This window comes from Diplotaxodon limnothrissa, linkage group LG14 (genome assembly GCF_057381915.1).
Source record: "Diplotaxodon limnothrissa isolate DT_005_m linkage group LG14, D_limnothrissa_male_GT1.1, whole genome shotgun sequence".
NCBI classification, from domain to species: domain Eukaryota; kingdom Metazoa; phylum Chordata; class Actinopteri; order Cichliformes; family Cichlidae; genus Diplotaxodon; species Diplotaxodon limnothrissa.
Genome location: NC_140609.1, coordinates 40,895,492 through 40,916,168, shown reverse-complemented (window position 1 = coordinate 40,916,168; position 20,677 = coordinate 40,895,492). Strand labels below are relative to the sequence as shown.

At 43.9% G+C, this 20,677-nt stretch overlaps 1 protein-coding gene across 4 annotated transcripts in view; it reads right to left on the bottom strand.

Annotated features, from left to right (window-relative positions):
- Window positions 1–5,734: 5,734 nt before the first annotated feature.
- Window positions 5,735–20,677, bottom strand: part of ltbp4 (latent transforming growth factor beta binding protein 4) — a 35,176-nt gene continuing 20,233 nt past the window's right edge. For 3 of the 4 annotated variants that reach the window (XM_085371352.1, XM_085371354.1, XM_085371355.1), the window contains 24 exons: window positions 20,195–20,362; window positions 19,819–19,950; window positions 19,256–19,381; window positions 18,882–18,995; window positions 18,493–18,612; window positions 17,427–17,540; window positions 17,231–17,350; window positions 16,872–16,991; window positions 16,390–16,515; window positions 16,146–16,271; window positions 15,707–15,829; window positions 15,065–15,196; window positions 14,796–14,921; window positions 14,146–14,289; window positions 13,091–13,354; window positions 12,914–12,985; window positions 12,463–12,591; window positions 12,231–12,371; window positions 11,859–12,011; window positions 11,389–11,487; window positions 11,135–11,294; window positions 10,775–11,061; window positions 10,435–10,587; window positions 5,735–10,210 (listed from right to left, as the gene is read on the bottom strand). In XM_085371352.1, the coding sequence (XP_085227478.1) occupies window positions 10,068–10,210; window positions 10,435–10,587; window positions 10,775–11,061; window positions 11,135–11,294; window positions 11,389–11,487; window positions 11,859–12,011; window positions 12,231–12,371; window positions 12,463–12,591; window positions 12,914–12,985; window positions 13,091–13,354; window positions 14,146–14,289; window positions 14,796–14,921; window positions 15,065–15,196; window positions 15,707–15,829; window positions 16,146–16,271; window positions 16,390–16,515; window positions 16,872–16,991; window positions 17,231–17,350; window positions 17,427–17,540; window positions 18,493–18,612; window positions 18,882–18,995; window positions 19,256–19,381; window positions 19,819–19,950; window positions 20,195–20,362 (3,392 nt within the window). In that variant the 3' untranslated portion in view covers window positions 5,735–10,067. The remainder of the gene's footprint in view (window positions 10,211–10,434; window positions 10,588–10,774; window positions 11,062–11,134; window positions 11,295–11,388; window positions 11,488–11,858; window positions 12,012–12,230; window positions 12,372–12,462; window positions 12,592–12,913; window positions 12,986–13,090; window positions 13,355–14,145; window positions 14,290–14,795; window positions 14,922–15,064; window positions 15,197–15,706; window positions 15,830–16,145; window positions 16,272–16,389; window positions 16,516–16,871; window positions 16,992–17,230; window positions 17,351–17,426; window positions 17,541–18,492; window positions 18,613–18,881; window positions 18,996–19,255; window positions 19,382–19,818; window positions 19,951–20,194; window positions 20,363–20,677) is intronic. The other variant, XM_085371353.1, reaches the window with a different exon arrangement.

The following is a 20,677-nucleotide window of genomic DNA, read 5'->3' as shown; positions in this document are numbered from 1 at the left end:
GTCTGTGCCTCTCTACCTCCGTCTTCTCCCGGGTCTTACTGAGGTGGGAGGCTGACGGGTGATGATGCTCTGGTAGGTCTAACCAGGTCGGGCAGCCCGTGGAGGTAAAGGCCAGACAAAAATCAGCACCTGGTCCTCCAGGGTGGAGGTTGGACACGGAGCCAATGACACCACGAAGAAGTGGTTGGCTCCATGTCATAGATGTCACCAGCTATGAATTATGGGAAAACTCTGACATGCAGATATGAATCTTCCCACAGAGAATCATTTATGTTAAACCGAGGACATACTGTCCACTTCACTGTCTTTAGCAGGAAGTGATTGTTTGCTGCACTCCAACAGGAAAATCACGCTGTTAGTTGTGACGTTGGTGTTTGTACAGCACTTTATAAATCAGGACTGTGTCTTCCTTCTCTCACCCCAACCAATCACAGCAGATGGCCCCGCCCCTCCCTGAGCCTGGTTCTGCTGGAGGTTTCTTCCTGTTAAAAGGGAGTTTTTCCTTCCCACTGTCACCAAAGTGCTGCTCATAGGGGGTCATATGATTGTTGGGTTTTTCTCTGTATGTATTATTGTAGGGTCGACCTTACAATGTAAAGCACCTTGAGGCGAATGTATCACTTACACCGGGGCTTCACTTTTACTCAGTAATCAGTCAGTGAGATGATGTGAGGAAACAACAAAGGTCTCCAAACGTTCTCCTCCCTGCAGAGGTGCTGATGGGATTCCTGATCATGCTAGGGTCTCTGAGCATGTGGTGGCTGTAACCGTGTAAACTGTCTGCTTAGAGATTATTTTACTAGATAAAATAGCGCAGAGGGGGGAAAAATCAGGCTCCTGGCTCACACAGGCTCTCCTCCAAAGTCCTCATTTACAAACGTGAACATTACAGTGTTCTGACAAACCATCCTACTTTGGCAAAACGTCCTACCGTAAGTAGTTTATGCACATTTCTGCTGTCACAGAGTAATTCCAGCACAAATTTCAGTAGGTATGACGGTTTGCCACTTAACGTTGCCCATCAGAGTATGCTTGTAGCTTATATTCTTAAAGCCAGGACGGTTTGCCACTTCATTTTACCCGTTAAAGTATGCTTGTAGGTAACATTCACAAAGGTAGCATGGTTCGCCGCTGAATTTTAGTTGTTAAAGTATGCTTGGTCAAGTTACTTGAAAAAAGTAATCAGTAACTAATTACTGATTACTTCCCCAAAAAAGTAATCCCGTTACTTTACTGATTACTTATTTTCAAAAGTAATTAGTTCTTAGTTACTTTTTTAAAAACACGATTTACAACCTGAAGAGGTGATAAAGTGATAGATCTTTCAGCCCAATTCTACTTTTTCTACATAATCCATCATACAAAATGTAATCAAATGGAAAAGCCTCTTTTTAAAACTCGTTTTATTAGTTTTAATCTTTTAACTTTATGCAGCAAGCAAACAGCGTCATGCTTGCTCTGAAGTTTAGGGGTTTTTTCGCTGTAAAAAGAAGTTTTCTTCCCACGCACAGCGGACACTAATGTTTTTGTCCCTTTTTACAGAATCAAACTCAAAGTAAGGTCAGTACTTCCACGCTTTAAACGCTGCACGCTCATACTCTCTCTGCACTCGATATATGATCGATTGTTGATCTGCACACAGCTGTCGCTTACGTCACTGTCATGAGACACTTGCAAAAAAATCACGGTTTTAGTAACGCAGTAACGCAGCGTGCTTACAGGAAAGTAACAGTAATCTAATTACCTTTTTTTGCAATAGTAATTCCTTACTTTACTCGTTACTTTAAAAAAAGTAATCGGATTACAGTAACGCATTACTGCCCATCTCTGCTTGTAGGTCAAATTCACAAAAGTAGGATGGTTTGGCACTTAATTTCGTGTTGTGTGCATAAACAACGGGTAGGATGGATTCCCAGAACAGCGGCTAACAGCTGGATCATCCTGTCCGAGTGCAGCAGGGCAAACAGCGAACAGCCACTTCCTGTTACAGACAGTATGTCCTCGGTTTAAAATAAACTCACTGCTGCAGCACTAAACTGCCCCCTCACACTGCTGTTTAGTTTCAGTGTCCTTATTTTCCTGTGAGTTATCGATCCCGTCACTAATTAGCTAACATAAACTAATGTTAGCCAACCAATCACATGACGTCACGTCCCGTGCTGACAGAAGATGGCGCCAAATGTGTTTTTAAAACTTTGAGCAGTTATTTGTTAAACCCAGCGTCACAGACATTGTTATATCTGACAGCGGGGCTCCGTGGGGTAAACCGGTGTTTCATGCCGTCTTTCTGCCATCAGCGCCTGTTCGAAGGCGGGAAGTTTGCATTTTATGCACAGCCGTGAATCATCCTGGAGTGCAGAGAGCTAATCTGAGCCGAAAGGTCTGTCAGTGAACCCTGCGGCATCAGCTGACCCACTCACCTCCATCAGATCTGGGTAAACCTCGTGTCAGACCCTGCAGGCCTCCAGGACTGCATCCATCAGCAGGACTCGTTTATTAACGTGAGCCTTCATGCTCCTGCAGTCACAGCCCATCGTACAGCAGTGCTTCTGCCTCGATCCTATTACACTCTATTTTGGTTAATGTGAGCAGGTAAAGGTGTCTTCAAGGAAACGTGGAGCAGCTTCGTTCAACCTGCAGCCCTTAACTTCTCCACGTGACCGAGCAGCTCCTTCGGGCAAAGTGGTTCAATGGTTCCCAAACGTTTGTTTTGATAGGCCACCCTTTTGTTTTACAAGAAAATCTTTCAGCATGTGAACATGACCTGATGCTGCTGAAGTGAAGCAAAGTTACAGAGGTTTGATTACACAGCAAAATCTCCAGTGTTAAATTAACACTAGAGAGTGTCTATATGGGTCCACACCTCTGAGTGTTAAATACAACACTGTTGAGTGTTAAATTAACACTTCTGACAGTGTTATATGTTTAAAAGTAACCTAGTCAGTTTTGAAGATTAACAATGGCTAACACTGAGCAGTGCTGATTTTCTAACACTGGAAAATAACTCAAAATGTTAGAAATAATCCAGTGTTAGAAAATCAGCACTGCTCAGTGTTAGCCATTGTTAATCTTCAAAACTGACTAGGTTACTTTTAAACATATAACACTGTCAAAAGTGTTAATTTAACACTCAGAGGTGTGGACCCATATAGACACGCTCTAGTGTTAATTTAACACTGGAGATTTTGCTGTGTACAGACACGGCTGAGCAGTCATTTGTAAAAGTTTACATTTGTTCCTGGACGGGCTGTTGGTCAGTTGTCCAGCAACTGTTTTATTGGCCAGACTACAGGAACTCTCAACCTCAAGCTTTTGAACCTCGTTCAGAAACGAGCAGGTGACGTCATGGCGATGGCGTCCATCTTTTATACCGTCTACAGGACGGCGTTGGAGCTGCAGGTGGACGTGTGTGAGATTTTCTGTGTTTCTCAGATTTTTGTGGTCTTGATTCTTCTGCGTTGATTTTCTGTAAAATCTTTGATATTGTGTTAAATTATTTACGTTGAACCTTGAATTAAAGAAGTTGAAGCTTTTATTCTCCACTTTCTTTTAACTGCAGGCTGTGTGTGCTTAACTGAGCGTGTGCTGAACCAGGATATCTGCTGTGGTGTGTAACCAGCGCTGGAGGATCTGCGGCTGAAAGCTGATATTCCGCTGGCTCACGGCTTCAGCCTCGTATTGGGTGGACCTCTGTAATTCCATTAATACTGCCTGCAGGTGAGAGTGTGTGTGGACAGATTGGCCTACAATACAAAGTGGCTTACAGGCCTGGATCTACGCACACAGTGCAGGCATTAAGGTTATGGAGCCAGGTGGAGGATTAAAGCCGGCCAGCACACGAGCATCACCTGAGGTGACTCCGCAACAATGGTTAACTGTTAGCAACACGCTAATGCAGCTTCCCAACAGTGGACAGTGTAAACAAAGAGCTCAGGACGTAACGCAGAGGAGGACACTGATACCAGCAGCAGACCAGTCAGAGCAGTGACTGCTGCTGGTTCCGCTCCTCTTATTAACAACCTATCAGAGTTCAGTCTACAAGAATGTTATTACATTTAAGACGTAATCCTCCTTACAGATGACCACTGTCACCGAGAGGACATCAAATACACACACACTGTTTGACATGTGTTTGTTTGCAATGCGAGGCTGACAACTGAAGATGTTCAAACAGCCTGCAGAGTGCAGCAAGGACAGAAGCAGGAAGTTACATGCGCTCCATGAAGTTGGAAATCCTGGGTCGGAAATTTGAGCTGGAATCCCTGAGTTAAGCTGGAGTTCTCTGTCTAAAGTACAGAGAAGCCCTCTAAATCAGTATCTCCTCACGCTCCAACATCCTCTCTGCCTGACACTAATCACGCTAACCTGCTGCACATCCTGTCCAGCTCCATCTCTGATTAGTCAGCTGATAGAGGTTTCTTCATGTCCAGCCTCACATACAGCTCACGGTACGCGTTTCCTTTTCTCTGTTGGAAGGATTCACCACTGTTGCGTATTTGTGACCCGCTAACATACTGCAGTGTTTATAAGTGCAAAAAACCAGCCAGTGTAAAATGCTTATATCTCCGTAGTGACCGGTCAGGGGCTACACGACCTTTGCTCCCAGCTGCTCTTCCTGTCCTACAGATTATAAAGAAGGGAAACAAAACCACGGATGCAGGTTTCAATAAACATGTGCAAATATATTTTCGTTTCATGTCATACAAACAGTGATAAAAGTGTGAATCATTAGCAAAGTTAACAAGTGAACAAACATCAGAGACCAAAATGTACAAAACGTGCCACGTGAGCATAAACGTGGAACAGTGCATGGTATACTTGGAGACAGGAAACAGGAAGTTCATCATGCTACGCTTCAACACGTTAACTGCATCGAGAGGTTAATAAAACACAATCAACACGTTCTCTTACAGGCCAGAAATATTATGGTCAAAATAAAGATTATTCAGTGAGCAGGTGAATTATTATATACACAATATGAGTGAGCACAGCTTCCAGTATATTCAGGAGTGGAAACTGCATAAAGTTTCTATTCATGTTCTGGAAAACACAAAAGTACAGACATGTCAGCAAAACAGCTAGTATTCCCACAAACAGGTTCAAGCTAAAGTCTGGCCACGTTCTCAGCAGTTCTCGGCAAATTGAAATGTATCTGCTGATATTAATGTGCGTTAAGTTTAGTGAGACTCTGTATTAGCAGGCAGGTGTTTACTCGAGGCTAGAGGCAGAACATCACACGAAACCACCGTTTCTAGATTTTTGTATTATTTTTACACACAAATACATTTTTTAAAAAGACACAGTTTGGTTTAACTATAATGTTTCACATGCCTGTAAACGTCACTTTCTAGGTTATCAAAACATAATTCCAATTCAAATCAATTTGAAAATCACGCTGTCACAAAAAAAACCCAAATTTGCGTCGATCAGATGTGACGTGTTCGGAGCCGCACCTGAGATTTGATGACATGAAGACAAATAAATAGAATCAGACTGTGAATCAGATGATCACTGAAATCTAAAAGTTAGAAAAAGGTAGCAGATAATTTTACAGTGATATAAACCTGCTCAGATTAAAGCCAATATTTTAATGCACAGTCTGAAATGTGCGGAAGAGGATTAGGGACACTGGGAAAAAAACGAGCACGTCCTGTTTTTTTCTTTTCTAGAAATCTGAGGAAAAAAACCGAGAAAAAACTTCTTTTTTGTCAGAATTCTGACTTAATCTCAGAATTAAAGTGATTAAAGAGATTAAAGTTTAAAGAGATTAAAGTTTAAAGATTATTCGGATGAAAAAGTTTTTTTCTCAGAATTCTAGAAAAGAAAAAAAAAAGACATGCCCATTTTTTTTTTTTAAACAGTGGCCCTATTCCTCTTCCGTACTAAAGAACATATAACTGTCCTAATATATAAAGTTAGGAATGTCTGTTCACAAAGGAGATTTTCTGTGACATTTTGTACATATCTGAATTTCAAAACAATATCATTTGTGAAACTGTTGGGAAGCTTAGCTTATAAATTAGCTCTTGAGCTAACAGTTAACAGTCCACTCACTGCTAAAAGGCTGACAGAATATTTACTTTGGTTAATATAGTAAATGAACTCTGGGAATTCTGACTCAGTATGTTAGTACTTTGGTAAATAAAAAAAAAATTCTGTTCCAAGTTAGTTTTTTTCAATCTCATCTAACATATCAAAAGTTAATAAATGTTGCTATAAACTATAAATCAACAATTAAAAGGCACAAACTAGGGGACTGTGAACCCGTTGTCATGGTATTTCAATAATCAATCCGATTGTTCAGTCTGACGTCACTAGCCGTGTCTGGGTCTAAACTCTGCTGCAGGTCCATATATCAAACGATCACTATGGCATTACTGAGAGTTGAAAAACTGTCTAAAGTCTTTCATCTTTAATAAAATGATCAGCGTTCTGCTCTACCAGGTGTAACAATTGAGTTTAACATCCAGGCATCCATGAAAACGGAATTTATGACATTTAACGGAGTTAGAAGTTAGCAGGGAGTTAGCTCGCTAGCTTCTATCTAAATACAATATAGCATGTCCTGACTGCGGGGTTTTGGAAACAAATTAAAACGTACAGCTTTCTTATCACTTCCAGCATAAATGAAGACAGAAAACTAAACAGCAGTGACGTTTGTAGGGTTACTGAAGTTGAGCTACCTGGTATATAATGATGTGCTACGTGACCGCTAGCGACACAGCTATGTTAGCTTAATATAAACAAGCTAACTTTTTTTTCCACTCAATAAAAGTTAACGTGAGTGTTGTCGGTGGTCAGGAACAAATGTAATCGCATGGCAGGATGCTGTAAAAGGACCAAACTTCAGCCAGGAGAACAACTGAGATAATCCATCCACATATGAGGTTAGTCATTCATATACTGCTGCATGGGCTGGGCTGTAGTTACATCCTAAGGTTTTAAAAACTGAGCTTAAATAAATGATTAGCGGTAATAAAAGCCGAGGGAGGTCAACAGTGATCACTGACTGTTTTAGGAGCTTTTTGAGATCAAATAGAAGAAAATACATAACATTAAACATGTTAACAACACAAAAGCCATATTAAACGCAGACTACTTTAGACCCGGAAGTAGGATTCGTCGCGTCATCACTGAACAACCGGATATCTAGTAGAGAAAAAAAAACTAGCCTATTATCCTGCAGCTAACAGATCACTAGCTAGCAAACATGGCCAGAAAATAAACAAATATTCAGTTAAAAGAATTAAATGCAGTCTTCTAAAACTGTTGCGTCAGTATTTTTGCGACTACACAGAAAATTATTTTGAAGTAGAACAGTGCGTCAAACTAAAACTCCCTGCTTCTTCATTCAGTAGTGTGCTAATAGCTAATGAGCACACATGTATTAATATTTTTCAAGCTAATAGCTCATTAGTAAGCTTACTAGGTGTGTTGAATATTAATTTAAATATTGCAGTAACTTTTAGAACAAAATATTAGCTAGTGCTTGATAGCTAACATTTAAAGTCTTTAATTAGCATAACTTTAGGTTACGCTAGCTTTGACTGTAGCACATAGTGAGTGTACTAGCTTTAACTTTGCGCACTAACACGCATTTAGGCTCATGCTAATAAGAGTAAGAACTGTAAATAAGAACTGAGGCTGGTCATTTTATGAATGCATATGTAAAATACATTGACTCCTTTTTAATCTCAGTTTAATTGAACACATCGTTCTACTTTAATTTCTTTTACTGTAGCACACCAGAGCTAGCTGTATAAATAAAGCTGACGATTACGTCTGTAAAGACTTATCTGAACTTCACAAATCTGCTGGTTAAACAAAGCAAACATACATAAAGCATTTCTTCACCTGCAGGACAACTTCAGTCCTTTTGTTTTGCTGTACATGACCACATCCTGACAGTGTGTCATGGAAAACCTACATTCATCTCTCACTTTATTAGGTACACCTGTTTAACTGCTTGTTAGCTCAAATGTCTTATCAGCCAATCACACGGCTTAACCCAGTGTGCAAAGATGTGGTCGAGGAGACCTGCTGAGTTTCAAACTGTGCATCAGAATGGGTAAGACAGGTGATGTGTTGTTGTTGGTCTGAGTGTTTCAGAAACTGCTGTAACTGAGATTTCCCCACCAACCATCTCTGTGTTTAAAGGGAACAGTCGGAAAAAGAGGAAATACCCAGTGAGCAGCAGTTCTCTGGGAGAAAATGACTTGTTGAGGTCAGAGGAGGATGACATGAAGGCAACGATAACTCAAACAGCTGCTTGTTACAGTGCCGTGCATAAAGAAGAGCACCTCTGAAGCTGCTGGTGTGGTGGCATCGTTTAAACCCCACAGCCTACCTAAGTGTTGTTGCTGACCATGTCCAACCCATCTTCTGATGGCTGCTTTTAGCAGGATAACACACCGTGTCACAAAGCTCAGATTATCTCAGCCTGGTTTCTTGAACATGATGATGAGTTCACTGTACTCAAATATTGAGGGAAACCAATGTTTCAGCCCAAAATCTCATTCCAGTGGATCACCTTTGTGATGTGGTGGAACGGGAGATTCTCATCATGGATGCAGATGACAAATCTGCAGCAGCTTTGGGATGATGTCATGATGATGTCAGGTTAATATGAACCAAAATCTTACAGGAATGTTGAGACATGAAGAATTAAAACAGGAAAAAGGGCGTCCAACCTGTTACCGCAGAGGTGTACCTAATAAAGTGACCAGTGAGTGTATTGGTGGGCTTTGGGTGCAGCTTGGTTCCTTGTGTAGTGCTTTAAATGAAACGGGGTCAAACAGGGCTAGACTGGGTCAGACTGGGCACAACGCTTCAAGGAGGTACGAGTCGTTAACTTTACAAACTTTAATAAACTCTTTAGTCTGATTGGAACATTCAACTCCCACACTCTTTAGAGGACTGTGGAGTGGACTGCACCACCGAGTCATACATCAGCTACAAACATCTGAATATTAAAGAAGACGAATTGTGTTTCCTGTGACGAGTTAGAGGGAAACAAAAGCTTTGACAGTGAGTCAGCTAACAGAATAAAGGAAGTACAAGCCAGAATCACTGGGAGCTGCTTCCCAACAGGCTTCCAGAAGCTGGCCAATCAGAAGAATGTGGGCTCATAGGGAGGGGGGCCTTAAAGAGACAGAAACAAAATCGGCTCGTGCCGATTAGAGGAAGATTAATGTGCCACTGTGTGTCATGTAAAGCTACTCTAGTGGAGTCCAGGAATAAAAATGTAGATGAAAGTGATAATAACAATAATGATGATGATGATGATGATGGGTCCCTTTTAGGCCAAACCTTTTGTTCCCTAAAACAGAGTTTCTAAACCTGAAACATTTTTCGCCCTCGTGTTTTTAGGCTTTATAAAGTTATTATAATATTAGGTGATATTTGCTTGCTATGTGTCACTGAATTTTCCGTGTCCTGTGCACTCCACACACACAAGGTGATGAAACAGATGCGTGTCCAAATGGAGTAAATACTGCAGTATAATAAGAATACTCATCCATGGGGCCATCCAAGGATAGTCCTGGCTTCCTACGGGGGTTTGAGACAATGACACGTTGATCTGCTCAGGTTTATGTTTATGTATGAACTCTGACTGAATTACACACAATTTGAGGCAACCAGGTGTTTTACAGCAACCACACTGGGCTCTAACAGACACACTGATTTATCGTTGCTTTTATCACCACTCAGGTCCAACCAAACTACCACGTGTCTGATAACTACCTGCCCAGTTAAAGAAAAACAAACACAATCCACCTGCAACACAGGTGAGGTGAACAAATGGAGGGTGTATTCAGGTCTGGATTGTGGAGGCATTAGTGAAGTGTGTTCAGGCTAAACCAGGATGATGAGTTGCTCTCTAATCAGACGTCGCCCTGTGTTGTTCAGGCTAACCCAGTCTAGCTTTGCCCAGTTTAGTGCAATCTAGAGTCTTTTAGTGTCCAGTCTATTCTCGCCTGGTCAAGTCTAGTTTATCTAATCTGGAGAATAAAAAAGCCTGAGCCAGTCTGCGCTGGCCTACAGATCCCAGTCCAGCGCACTCTGTTCTAAGCAGCCACGCAGTGGTTCGGTCTGCGAGACATGACGTATCCTCTCCTGCAGACGCAGCGGTACGAGCCGTCGGTGTTCACGCAGCGAGCGTTCACGCACGGGTACTCAATCCTGACGCTGTCCTCACACTCATTTACATCTGCAAACACACACACACACAATCAGTAATTCAGTACTGGAAATCTAACATATAAATGTGATTCATCAAGCCCTGGTCACACAGCAAAGGACGACTGCCTGGCAACTGCTGGTTGCTAGGGGGAAATGTGAATCGGGTCTCTGGGCGTCTGTGATTGAGGCTTTAACAGTTTATCTTCTTCTTTGCTGTCTCATAGCGATCTGTGCTCTCCTCTGCAGCCTTACCTATGCAGGTCATAGTGGTCATGTCCAGCTCGTATCCTTGGTAACAGTCGCAGGTGTAACCCTCTGCAACACGAATGCACCTGCCGTTCTCACAGCCGTGCAGGATCCCACAATCCTCAGCTGTGCTCAGGCTGGCGTATGACTCGTAACGCCCTGAGAGATGAGAGAAGGAGAAAGCAGGCTTCACTGTGTTGGTAGTTTCAGCTAGTTCACCTGCTGCTCACCTGGCCTGACCCGGTCCACCTCGACCTTTGGCCTCAGCACTGAAGCAGCGCTTTATGTTCACACGTTTTTATATTTTTCTTTGCATTTTAAATAAAAGTTTTGTTTCTGGACTCACTCTCATACAGCCTCCTCGGTACCCCTCCTCCTCCGCTCCTGTCGGTGAAAGAAGGGAAGGGCGGCCCCGGCCTCCACGCCCTGTCCTCCCCTTCCTCCTCTGTCTCCTCGTAGCGCCCTCCAGGCAGCGGGGCCAGGCTGAGAGGAGGACTGTCGGGCCTGGATGGTGGATGAGGCAGGACTCCAAGCCCAATGTCAGCTCGTGGGTCCGGAGGAATGCGGAAGGGAGGCGGTCTGGACTGGGAGCTGTCAGGAGGCCCGTAGTCTCCCTCGGAGTAGTAACCAGTGCTGTGACACACAAACATCTGTTAACGTAACCTGATGATTATTAGAACAGCGACAGCCATGAGTTTGGTCTCACCTGTACTCAGGCCTACGATACGTTTCATCTGGCAGGCTCCCTCTGAAGCCTGACCTGCTGCCCTCTGCTGGAGAGTAATCATCATAGTCGGAGTGACCGTAGTCTCTGCCGGGAATCACAGGGAAGTAGTCGAGTCCATAAGGAGGCAGGTTTGGAGAAGCTGAGTTCATGAGGAGGAACGAGAAAGTCAAATTAAACTCGACTTTAGATTAAAACTCAAAATAAAACTGAGAAATGTGAACAGTTTTCTGTACCACTCCCTCGTCTTCGACCTGCTTCCGTTTCAGAGTCCGGATAAGTCGCCGGGAAAAGAGGCGGAGGAGGGAACGAACTGCACATACTGGCATACCCCTCTGTGGAGAGACGAATGCCAGTTAATCTGTTAAATATGCTACAAGGTCATCATACCAACTGATGATATTTAGGATGTTTAAACTACAGCTGTGACCTCTGCATTGAAATTCATCTTTGGGCTTCCACAGAGGGTGACAGCAGGAAGGCTTCCCAATTCAAATTCCAGTTTAACAACTTAAAATTCTTCTCCTGTAAATGTCACCACGTCGGGGTAATGGCTTCAAAATCTACAACACTGAATACACACGGCTTTGGAGCTTTTGATGATTTCTGGAGGTATAAAAACAATAAAACCTCTCGACGTCTTCCTAACAGCCTTCCTGAGGAGACACCAGATGTTTTTATAGTTTCCAGTGGTTCTTTTGTTTACCTGTGTCGGGGGCAGGACAGAGGGCGCAGCTGAACCCCCAGCCCTGCCCATACAGACAGCAGCAGTCTGTGAAGGTGATATGAGCTCCCATCAGAACGCTCTGACACACCAGGCCTGTCGTCACGTGCTGCCAGCATATGGACAGGTTCTCATCTGGAGAGCATGAAGAAGTCAACACCAGAGCAGAGAAAGCAAAGCAAAACTGATGGCAGGAAGCTATTCATATAGTTTCTCGACTTTTGTGTGAGTCTGCATGCTGCGTCTGCCTGTCACTGTGCTGCTGGAACACCAGAGTTTCCGTGATGATGGACAATAAAGGATATTTCTATTATTTCTAGGGAGGAGAAGTAGAAGCAGGAAGCTCAGGTTTACCCTGATTGAGGTCGGAGGAGTTGACACAGTTTCGTTGGGTGTCGTCGAGGACCAGAGGAGGCTGACAGCTGCAGTAATACGAACCAACTGTGTTCACACAAATCCCTCCCACACAGCTCTCCTCTTCACACTCATCATGATCTGACACAAACAAGGAGGGAAAAAACTTTATTGACACAGAAATTCAAATCGGTTTGAGCAAATTAAGCTGCTGAGCTTCGGTTCGGCGTACCAACACACTCCAGCAGCGTGCTGTTGTAAACGTATCCGCTGGAGCAGTAGCAGCTGTATCCCGGGATGTTGTTGACACACACGCCGTTCTTACACACCTCTGGATGGAAACGCTTACACTCATCCACATCTGGCAACAAAGGCACGAAAAAGGACACGTGTCTCAAAGATGTTCTCATTCATGTCCGCTGTACCTCCCTGCAGCGTTGTGACGTACGGATTGTTACTGATCCTGTTTTTTACAGTCCAGACTTTCTGAGTCTGAGGGTTTTAAAAACACTCTTATACCTTCTGGGTTACTAATTCCCAACTTTCTGAAAACACAGCAAATATCTGAAAACATCTGGAAACGGTATCTGTGCCGACCGGACATTCTGCGACCCAGTAACATCATCAGTCAGGAAGTGAAATGCAGTGGGGTCAGGGTTAAAGAGGTCTGTCTGTGTTTGTACCTCTGTAGCTGAAGGCTCCTGGTCCTTCTGTAACATATCCATTCCCACTGGGACACAGAGTTAGAAACTCAGCTGCAACACAGAAAGACTTTATCAGAAAATGAACCAAAGCGCAGCTCTGAAGTCCTGATAGGTTGATAGGTGGCCTGCATTCACTATACACACAAGCTTTCCCACCTGTGTATGCTGTAGGGCAGGGGTGGTACTGGCAGCCCAGCCCCCAGCCCTGCCCCAGTGTGCAGCAGCACTCCTGCTGGGTGGTGTTGGTGGCCAGCAGGCTGCAGGTTCCCCGCTCTGCCAGGTTGTAATAACACTCCCTCAGCTCGCCAGGACGAGCCTGAGGAAGGGGCGGCAGCATCGGAGACAGCTCCACCACGCTGGCGTGGAAAGCGGAGGAGGAGGTGGTGGTAGAGGATTGGCGGGCACGGACTATGTCTGTTTCTGAAGAAAAATGAGAATATGAAAGTTAAATTAGCATCTACCAAACAGGTTTGGGTGTTTGGCATGTTTTAGCTTTTGTTCTGCGAGGTCATCTTTGGCGACCATCACCGGTTATTTCAAAATACAGTTTTTCGTGTAGCCAGAAGTGACCCAAGATATCAGCTAATGCTATCAAGCTTGGTTAGCATGCTCCAGGACACAGACCCAAGAATTTCACTGAGCAGAACTAGAGCTCAGACCTCTTTAGTACAATAACCTCACAGTAGCCTTTTTATTGATCCAATAATTGCATTAAAAAAGCTCAAACAGCGCAAACACAGAGGAGAGGTTCAGTTCAGGCATGCTAGCTAGCTGAGGTGAAGCCTAGCAGACAGCTAGCAGCTACAGCTGCCTGTGTGACCATCCACCTGTCAGTCAAACAAGGCCAACTTTAAGCCTTAATAAAATTAGTCAGCTCAGTTCTAAAAATCATTCCCCTCTCATACTGTTGTTAAGAAGGGGTAACTTTTGTTAATTTCTGTTTTAAAGCTGGATGCTTTAACAAGGAGACTGACTCACTACAACCTCAAGTGGCTATTAGAGGAATTGCAGCTTTTGTTGGCAGTTGGGGAAAAGAAAGTCCAAGGATCGTTATTCCATCTTCAGCAATGGAAGAGGCCCCCACACCAGCAACATCAGCAACAACAGAGATGAAAATCTTATTAACGGCATGGGGCTGGGATGGAGTTGGGTTGTGGCTCGTGTGAGCAGCAGCAGCTACACAGCAGCCATGTAGTCTCATATGTGTTTACCTAGAGCTGCAGCGTGGACGCACCGTCTGGCCGCCGTGTCGTAGCTGTGACCTGCCTGGTCACATTCACACATGAAGGACCCCTCCACGTTCTCACAACGAGCTGAGCCACACACACCCGGCAGAGACACACACTCATTCACATCTGAAAGACACATACACAAACGCATTTCATTTCATTCACATAAACCTTGTTTAGATTGTTTTGTAGATTAACCCATTAAAAAAACAATAATCTCAGGCACACGTCCAAATTTTGGGAAATAACACAAAACAAGAAAGTTAACAGCAAAAACAAACAATAATGAAACTCAGTTAAAAGAAGCCAAATGCCCGATAAAATGCTTGTCTTTGCGGGGCTGCTGTGACTCCGTGCCTGGGATCACCGTAATGACCCTAATATCATTGAAAAGCGCAGCGTCGCTGCTTTCAGGAACCGTTGGAATTCTTTCAATTGAGCAAATGGTTCAGGAGTTACAGATGTTGAAAACACCCATCTGAATCTAGCGACAGGTTAGGCTTTAGAGGGTCAAACATGTGATGCTGAAAAAAACATTTGTAGGATCCAAAGTCTTAAAATGTCTTTTTGGTTTTTTTTAGACCCAAGAACCCAAAAGCCTTGAATCCTCACACTTGTGCTCTAACACGTACCCACACAGGTCTTTCCATCGGCGGAGGAGGTGAAGCCTTGGTCACAAATGCAGCGGTAAGTTCCAAACAGATTCTGACAGTAGGCGTTTGCGCCGCACACTGTCGTGTTGCCACATTCATTAATATCTGATTGAAAGAAGAAACGAGAAGGAAGTCAAGTCCATCCGTTCATCCATTTTCTACGGCTCGTCTGGCCTAAGCAGAGATGAGGCCTCCCTCGTTTGTTCTAAGTGGATGCTGAAGCGTCGGTAACATGTGCTCAGACTCACCTTCACAGATCCCAGCGTGGTTCACCTGGTAGCCTGGCTCACAGTTAGTGAGGCAGCTGTAGGAACCAATGGTGTTCTCACATCGCTGTGACCCGCAAATAGAACCACCGGACAAGACGCATTCATCAACATCTGAAAGAGACAGACAGACAGAGGTCGTTAGACGTCAAGGTTCACAGCTTTGGATTGGCCTTAAACATCAGTAATATAAACTTTGATTCACATGAGGCCAACACTTCCTATGGAGCACCTCAGGGTTCAGTACTGGGTCCAGTTAATATATATGAGCAAGTATGTGCAGCACGTTGTACGTTTATAAGATATTTTATTTTGCTGGTCAGATTACAGAGACTGTATGGAGAAGAGCTTTGAACCACTACATGATGCACCTCATGAAGGCTTTGAATACATTGGTCCTATTTTAATTTCTTTCTTTGGCTGACAGGAAGTCAAAATACTTATTTTAATATTCTTCTTCTATTTGTCACGATTCATTTATCAGTTTATCTGTTCGTCTATTTTTTGGATGGTACTGGCAGCCACGAGGAGATGGACACAGGCTGCAGGGTCATGACCTAATTAACAGGTCAGGCCTACTTAAACTGGGCTGAAGGTGTCACACTTGTGTGTGTGTGTGCATACCAAGGCAGGCAGTCCCCTCGGGGTTGGTGGTGAAGCCAATTTGACAGTCGCACTGGAACGAGCCTTCGGTGTTCACACAGCGACCGTCCGAACACACCCCCGCCTTAACACACTCGTCCACGTCTGCACAAAGACACGAGAAGACAAAACTGAAGAGCCACAAACAGGCAGCAGCCGAAGGCCTGCGGAGCATCTCACGCAGCATGCAGTGATGTCTGCGGGCTCTGCAGGCCATCGCTGACTGCACAGGTGTAAAAGATTTTTGGACCTGACTGTAATATATCCGACACAACAGCTCCGACATCAGTCCTGCTTTCCTGCGACGGTCATGAGGCTGCTGTGGTATTAAATGAAATACTTAAACATCTGAATACGGACGTGCGCACAAACCCAAAGAAGCGTCCTGATAAACGTTCCCCGTTTGATCGGCGGGACTCACCGAGGCAGGCCGTCCGGTTCTCAGTCAGCGTGAATCCCTGCGAGCACACACACGTGTAGGATCCAGGCGTGTTCACACACTCTCCTCTGGAGAAACAGAAATCTCCCTCCAAACACTCGTTAATGTCTGAGGACACACACACACACATTAAAATGATCTGTTTAACGCACCGTTCTGTACGAGGGCGCCTCATCACCACCCACATCTGGTAAAGTTATATTTAACTAGCAGAGAGCGACCTCACCTCTGCACTGCCTTCCCAGGCTGGAGGTTCGATACCCGGGCGCACAGTCGCACCTGAACGAGCCGACGGTGTTCACACAGACCCGTTCTGCCTCACACACCCTGCCGCTCGCACACTCGTCTATGTCTGCAGCACAGAGAGTGACATCATCATTGATCGCACTGTCGCCAAAGTGCTGCTCACAGGGGGTCATGTGATTGTTGGGTTTTTCTCTGTATGTATCATTGTACGATCTACTGTACAATATAAAGCACCTTGAGGCGACTGTTGTTGTGATTTGGCGCTGTGTAAATAAAACTGGATTGAATTGAATTGAATTGAAAATTGATCGGCCTTTCCTAACTGATTTGCTCAGAGGCTCCGCCTTCTGCCACTGCAAGCTGAGGATGGACGGATGATGAAACGGTGATGAGTCTAAACATAATGTTGATTTCTAAACAGGCTCAGCTCCTGTGTGTGTGTGTGTGTGTGTGTGTGTGTACCTGTACACACTCCATCCACGCTGTGGTATCCCTGCCGACAGTCCACACACCTGTAGGAGCCTTCAGTGTTCACGCACCGCTGACCGGGACAGGAGTCGCCGTCCTCACACTCGTTTATATCTGCACACAGAGTGTGTGTGTGTGTGTGTGTGTTTAGACATCTTTGTGAGGACAGAAACTATACTTGTGGGGACCAACAGCCCTTACAGGGACAAAGTCCCCACGAATTTTACGACACTTTTAAGAATCTAATTGTGGTTTTAGTGTCAGGGTTACAGTCAGGTTAGGCTGAGGGTTAGGGAAAGCACGGCAAGGAGATGTCCTCACTACGATATGAAAACGAGTGTGTGTGTGTGTACCTGTGCACTGTCTGTCGGTCAGTCTGAATCCTGCTCTGCAGGAAACACATCTGTACGAGCCCACAGAGTTCACACACATCTGCCCAGGACACTGAGATGGCTCTGCACACTCATCCACGTCTGCACACACACACACACAGAGTGACGTCATACAAACAAACTAACATTTACATCACTAACTATCTGTGATGTGTACCTGTGCAGGTGTTGTTCTGGGGCTTGTAACCATGGTGACAGACACAGTGGTAGCTCCCCGGCGTGTTTTCACAGCGGCCGTTGGAGCAGGGATTCTGACGACACTCGTCGACGTCTGAAGGCACAGCGAGAAAGAGGAAACGTAAACAAACGGGAACGTCAGCGAGTTTCAGGAGGAAGGAAAGGTTTTTGGTTTTTCAGTCACTGACAGTTCAGGATCCATTTTTTAACTCATTCACTGCCAGCCATTGGCAGTGAATGAGTTAAACCCATTAACTCATTCACTGCAATTGACGGCTATAGACGTCAATGGCAGTGAATGAGTTAATAAAAAAGAACAAAACAATTACAAACAGAGAAACAATGTTCAAATATGCTGTTTTTTAAACACGTGGGCGTCGTCTGTAGTCCTGCATTTAACCCATTCGCCCAGCGCCCGGGAGCAGTGTGTACCTCGCTCAGGGGTACCTCAGGATAGCCATTCGGTGGATTTGAACCCACGACCTTCTGATCATGGGGCGACCGCTCTACCTTCTTAATTACATGTTAGTATTGTTTTTAAATTTTTGGGATACTTTCATAGTTTACAAACATTTTCAAATCTTTTTTATTTTTATTAGAGCTCAGCAGCATCTATCACACAAAACAAAAACATTCTGATGCACTATTATTTTACTGATACTTTATTTAATTTAGATTTTATTCTATATTTATCTTTTCACATTTTGACTTTTATATGAATATATTTACAGAAATCTTGTCATTTTCACAAGTATAAGTAACATATTTACTAATATCTATTCAGTTTGGGAAAATATGAATATTAATGCTTAAAGGCTTTGTAATAGTTTATAACCATAATAGTTGAACGGCAGGACGACAGCGTCTGAATGAAACAGCAGCTGAGAGACGTTTTTATAGAGTTTACTAAGAATTCTTTTCTGATATTTTTCAACTATACTGCTAATTGTAAAATTGTATTTTCTAATGAAAAAAATCAACTAGATGTTTTCATTGAACTATTTAAATGAAAATAATTATTAATATATTATAACATATTTGTTTACCTCTGCAGACGTTGTTGAGCAGTCCGTGTCCCGGCGGGCAGGAAACACAGCGGTACGAGCCCGGAGCGTTCACACACTCCTGACCCGGACACTGCAGAGGGTCGGCACACTCATCCACATCTGACACACACACATCAGTGATGTCATTTATAGCAGATTTATCAGTCAGTTTTAGACAGATGATTAAGGCCAGCTGTCTTCTGATTGGCTGACTGACTCTCTACGACATCATACAAACCCACGAGTTGAAAAAACTCCTGTAAACTGAGTGTTTAGAGCAGTCTGCACACGTTTAACGTGAGAGTGCAGCTTTTCTGAACCGTGTGAGGCTGTCTGGAAGTCATCTCTAAAATAGAAATGAATTAAGCTGAGCCATGGCGGCCCTTCACCTGTGCAGGTGTTGCCAACGAGCCTGTAACCAAGCCGACAGATGCACCTGTAGCTGCCCGCCGTGTTGTCACAGCGACCGTTAACACAGGGATTCTGCCGGCACTCGTCGATGTCTGAGGAGCCAAACAAACCTTTACTAACATGTTCTGATTTATGCCAGTTTTTCCAACATTTCAATAAAAAGGTTCCAGAGTTTTATTTTCTGCCATCATGCTTTCCAGTCATATTTTCCGTGATGTGGTTACATAGCTCGTGCTTATGTTGCGATCTTAAAGGTCCAGACTGTGCAGACGTGCTGAAGCGTCTCACGGCTGTCACCGGGCAGGAAAACAAACATGAAAACGCTTTAAAAAAGACAGGAAGTGGCCGTCACCTTGGCAACTGGTCTGCTGGCTGTTGCTTCTGTATCCAGATGGACACACACATCTGTAGCTTCCAATGCTGTTCACACACTCTCCTACTGAACACACAGCTGGAGACTGCAAACACTCGTTCACATCTACACACACACACACACACACACACACACACACACACACACACACTAATATCATTATAAAAACATTAAAAAACAACTGAACAAATACAACATTCAGTTTCTGTGTGTACATATACACAAAACATGTTTGGAAACTATCCACGGAAAAGACAATAAGGAAAATATTGAATGTAAAATAAACAAAATCTATTCAAATTATGTTGCATTTGTTTATTTGTAAAATAAAAATTACTGTTATTGTAAAATATCTGTTAAATAATGCAGAAATATTTTTCTATAATAAACATGATGTGATACAATATGATGACTTTCAATAAGTTCATCTTTATTTGTTTTGATATGTAGTAACTGTTACTGCTACAGATCGTATTGTTACAAACTCTCAGTCAGCTGACATTTTCAAGCAGGGCTGAAGGATTCACGTGTTCATATCTCACCCTGGCAGTGTGTGTGCTGCGAGCTGAGCTGGAAGCCCCGATCACACACACAGGTGTGTTTCCCACCTGGCTGATCCACACAGCGGCCACGGCCACACACACCCGGCCTGCTCTCACACACGCCTTGTACTGCTGCACGCACACAGAAACATGGCGGTTAAGGTTCGTCACCCGCCGAGCGTCTGCAGCTGACCTCAGGTCAGTGCTCTCACACATCAGATCATTCACATAAACACACCTTTGATCTTTCATTCTGCACAAAGACAGTTTTATCAAACGGATTCTGCTTTGATCTGAGTGAACTTTTTTCTTTTCAAAGGACGGAACAGATGAAGAACGTCCTTCCAACACGCCGTCCTCTCCGTCCAGTACTCACTCTGAACTCTGGGGGGCGTCGGGCTCACAGCCGGTCTGGCTTCCAGAGGGAGGTCTTCCCTGGGTCTCGACCCACGCTCGGGGCTCTGCGGCTGGGCCGGAGCGGGTAGGGAGTCCCCTCTGGATGGCGGCGGATTGGCCCGATACACTGAAGAGAAACGATCAGCTGCTGAGAGCAAAAACAACAACGACAGGTCAGTTTGTCTTCAGCAGCTCCTTCCTCTCAGACTGACACAGTCATCTTCATCAAACCAAGGTACAGCAGGTAAAGTTTTTCATAAACGCTGCCAAAGACTTCGTGCTTAGTAGATGCAGTTTTTATAGAAAAAGCTCTGCTAAGATTTTAACGAATCACTCAGCCTCGATTCAAAAAGCAAAGGCAATTAATATCAAATATAATAATAATAATAATAATAATAATAATAATAATAGTAAATTTTATTTAAAAAGCACCTAAGACACCCAAGGACACTTACCAATGTAC